Source organism: Austrofundulus limnaeus, unplaced genomic scaffold (assembly GCF_001266775.1).
Source record: "Austrofundulus limnaeus strain Quisiro unplaced genomic scaffold, Austrofundulus_limnaeus-1.0 Scaffold82, whole genome shotgun sequence".
Classification (NCBI taxonomy): domain Eukaryota; kingdom Metazoa; phylum Chordata; class Actinopteri; order Cyprinodontiformes; family Rivulidae; genus Austrofundulus; species Austrofundulus limnaeus.
In genome coordinates, this window is record NW_013952484.1 from 99,403 (window position 1) to 101,801 (window position 2,399).

General features: G+C 33.8%; 1 protein-coding gene across 3 annotated transcripts in view; it reads right to left on the reverse strand.

Moving 5' to 3' along the window:
* Positions 1-2,399, reverse strand: part of cmtr1 (cap methyltransferase 1) — a 16,033-nt gene that overhangs the window by 3,438 nt on the left and 10,196 nt on the right. For all 3 annotated transcript variants that reach the window (XM_014011553.1, XM_014011551.1, XM_014011552.1), the window contains exons 17-20: positions 1,575-1,706; positions 1,337-1,462; positions 990-1,081; positions 507-575 (exon numbers count right to left, since the gene is read on the reverse strand). In XM_014011553.1, coding sequence (XP_013867007.1) covers positions 507-575; positions 990-1,081; positions 1,337-1,462; positions 1,575-1,706 — 419 coding nt within the window. The remainder of the gene's footprint in view (positions 1-506; positions 576-989; positions 1,082-1,336; positions 1,463-1,574; positions 1,707-2,399) is intronic.

Here is a 2,399-nt window from a genome sequence, read left to right on the forward strand (position 1 = left end):
CTTTAATGCCACTTGAAATATATTTTAAGACAAAATTCATAACAAATAATACGAAATAAAATCAAAAGGAAAAAATTCAGATGAGATGAGATGCATCAGGACAAAAAAAACCAGCAACAATTTTACCCAAATGTTTACTTCAACACAAAACAACTAGCTCTGAGAGACACGGTCAATTATTTTTAAAAACTAAATAAATGTTACCAAATATTTTAACATTTGAGATGAATTACAATCATCCTGTTTAGCTATAATATGTTTTTTAAGACTTATGAAAGATTGATTTAAGACATTTTAAGGCTAAGGCCTTATTTAAGGCCTTATTTAAGGCCTTATTTAAGGCCTTATTTAAGGCCCTATTTTTGGATTGATGAATTCAATGCCTTTTGAGACTTTTTAAGGATCTGAAAAACAAGGTTAATTTAAATGTATGTTCTATAAATATTAACTGAGACTGCCTCAGATTTTTAAATTTGCCCCTGCTGCTCAGTGTTTACATTAAGTACCTGATGGGGTTCATGTCAGGTCTGCTGGGTTTAGCCACGGCCTTCACAAACTTCTCAACCATCTGGATGCTGGAAGCAAAAGACAACGTGCCATTTTGTTAAACTTTGGCAAGTAATAACAGATTTTCTTTTGATTTTCGGACAATCCATTACTGCTGTAGTGTACAGGTGTGGAAAACAAAATACGACTTGAAAGGACAAGTAAAAATCTGATGTTTAACTCTGGAGTCTTGACACTACGAAAGAGGATTAGACAAAAAAAAGAATTCTGACTTTAATCTCATAATTCTGAGTGCAGRATACTCAGAGGGGTTTCCCAGGAGCTTGGCACGGTGTGTCTCTGGGGCTATGAGAGGTGTGGCTTAACTGTACAAATTTTCTCTTAAATAAGCTTTAAGGGAGAAAACGTAACTTACGTTAAAGAAAAATATCTCAAAATTTTATCAACCTTAAATTCTCTGGTTAATGCAGTTTAAATCTTACCGCTGGTTGAAGTGCTGCTCTCTGACGTCGGTGCCGTTAAGTACGAGTGCATCCATAACGTGAACAGCGTTGATTCTGCGCTGAGCTTTACCCTGAAAACAAAAAACAGACTTAAAGCCAAACAGGTAAACAAAATGTACAATGATCATTTCTGCTGTGGTGGAAAACATCAAAGCAACTTTAAYAAACTTAATCTATTTCTGATTACCTGTTCTGTTCGACTTTTTATCTGTTTTATTTTCTTTAGTTAAGACAGCTTGTTTAAAAAGCTTTATTAATTAATTTGACTGCAAAGATTTATTTGGTAACTACACAGAAGAGTTGAAACAATCAGTTCTTCCTCTCACCTCGCCCTTCAGCTCTTGAACAATCTCCACACTGAGAAGTGTGTCTCTTGGCAGCTCTAATTTGAAATTTTCTATTTTCATCCAGCGAACAGGCATCTTCCCATCCCACGTGTAAATCTGAGACTTCTGCAGAATAAAACAGGTTTAAAAAAACAGCTTTACTCATGTGTTTGTGCTGATTATGTTTACAATCARGAGCAAAACTGAGGTTGAAAAGCAGCCGTCTCTTCAAACGTACCCCCATGGCGAGAAGGAAGATCTGCTCCCCACCTCCCACGATGCACCTGTAGTCAAAGATCTGTCGCAGCTTGCTGAGCGTGTTGGAGTCGAGTGGAGTGAGTTTACTTTGGAACAAATCCACGTCTGAATTCTGAGGAACAACAAATACAGAGTTAGGAAGAAAGACCAGATACTAAGACACAATATTTATCATTTTTTTGGGTGTGGGTGTGGGGGAATATGTATTTTCCAGGCATTTAGTTCAGTTCTATACTACAATCAAATAACTATGTTACACTTAGTTGTTACAGTTGTTAGTTCAACCTCGACCCATCCTTTCTTGACATGGTTCCTATAGTTTAAGGCAAGTTAAATTTAAGACCTTTTAAGACTTTTTAATGCCAAGTCAAATTAAATAAGACCTTTTAAGACTTTTTAATGCCAAGTGAAATAAAATTTAAGACTTCTTAATGCTAAGTGAAATAAAATTTAAGACTTTTTAATGCCAAGTTAAATTAAATTTAAGACCATTTAAGACTTTTTAATGCCAAGTGAAATAAAATTTAAGACCATTTAAGACTTTTTAATGCCAAGTGAAATAAAATTTAAGACCTTTTAAGACTTTTTAATGCCAAGTGAAATTAAATAAGACCTTTTAAGACTTTTTAATGCCAAGTGAAATTAAATTTAAGACCATTTAAGACTTTTTAATGCCAAGTGAAATAAAATTTAAGACCTTTTAAGACTTTTTAATGCCAAGTGAAATTAAATTTAAGACCATTTAAGACTTTTTAATGCCAAGTGAAATTAAATTTAAGACCATTTAAGAGTTTTTAATGCCAAG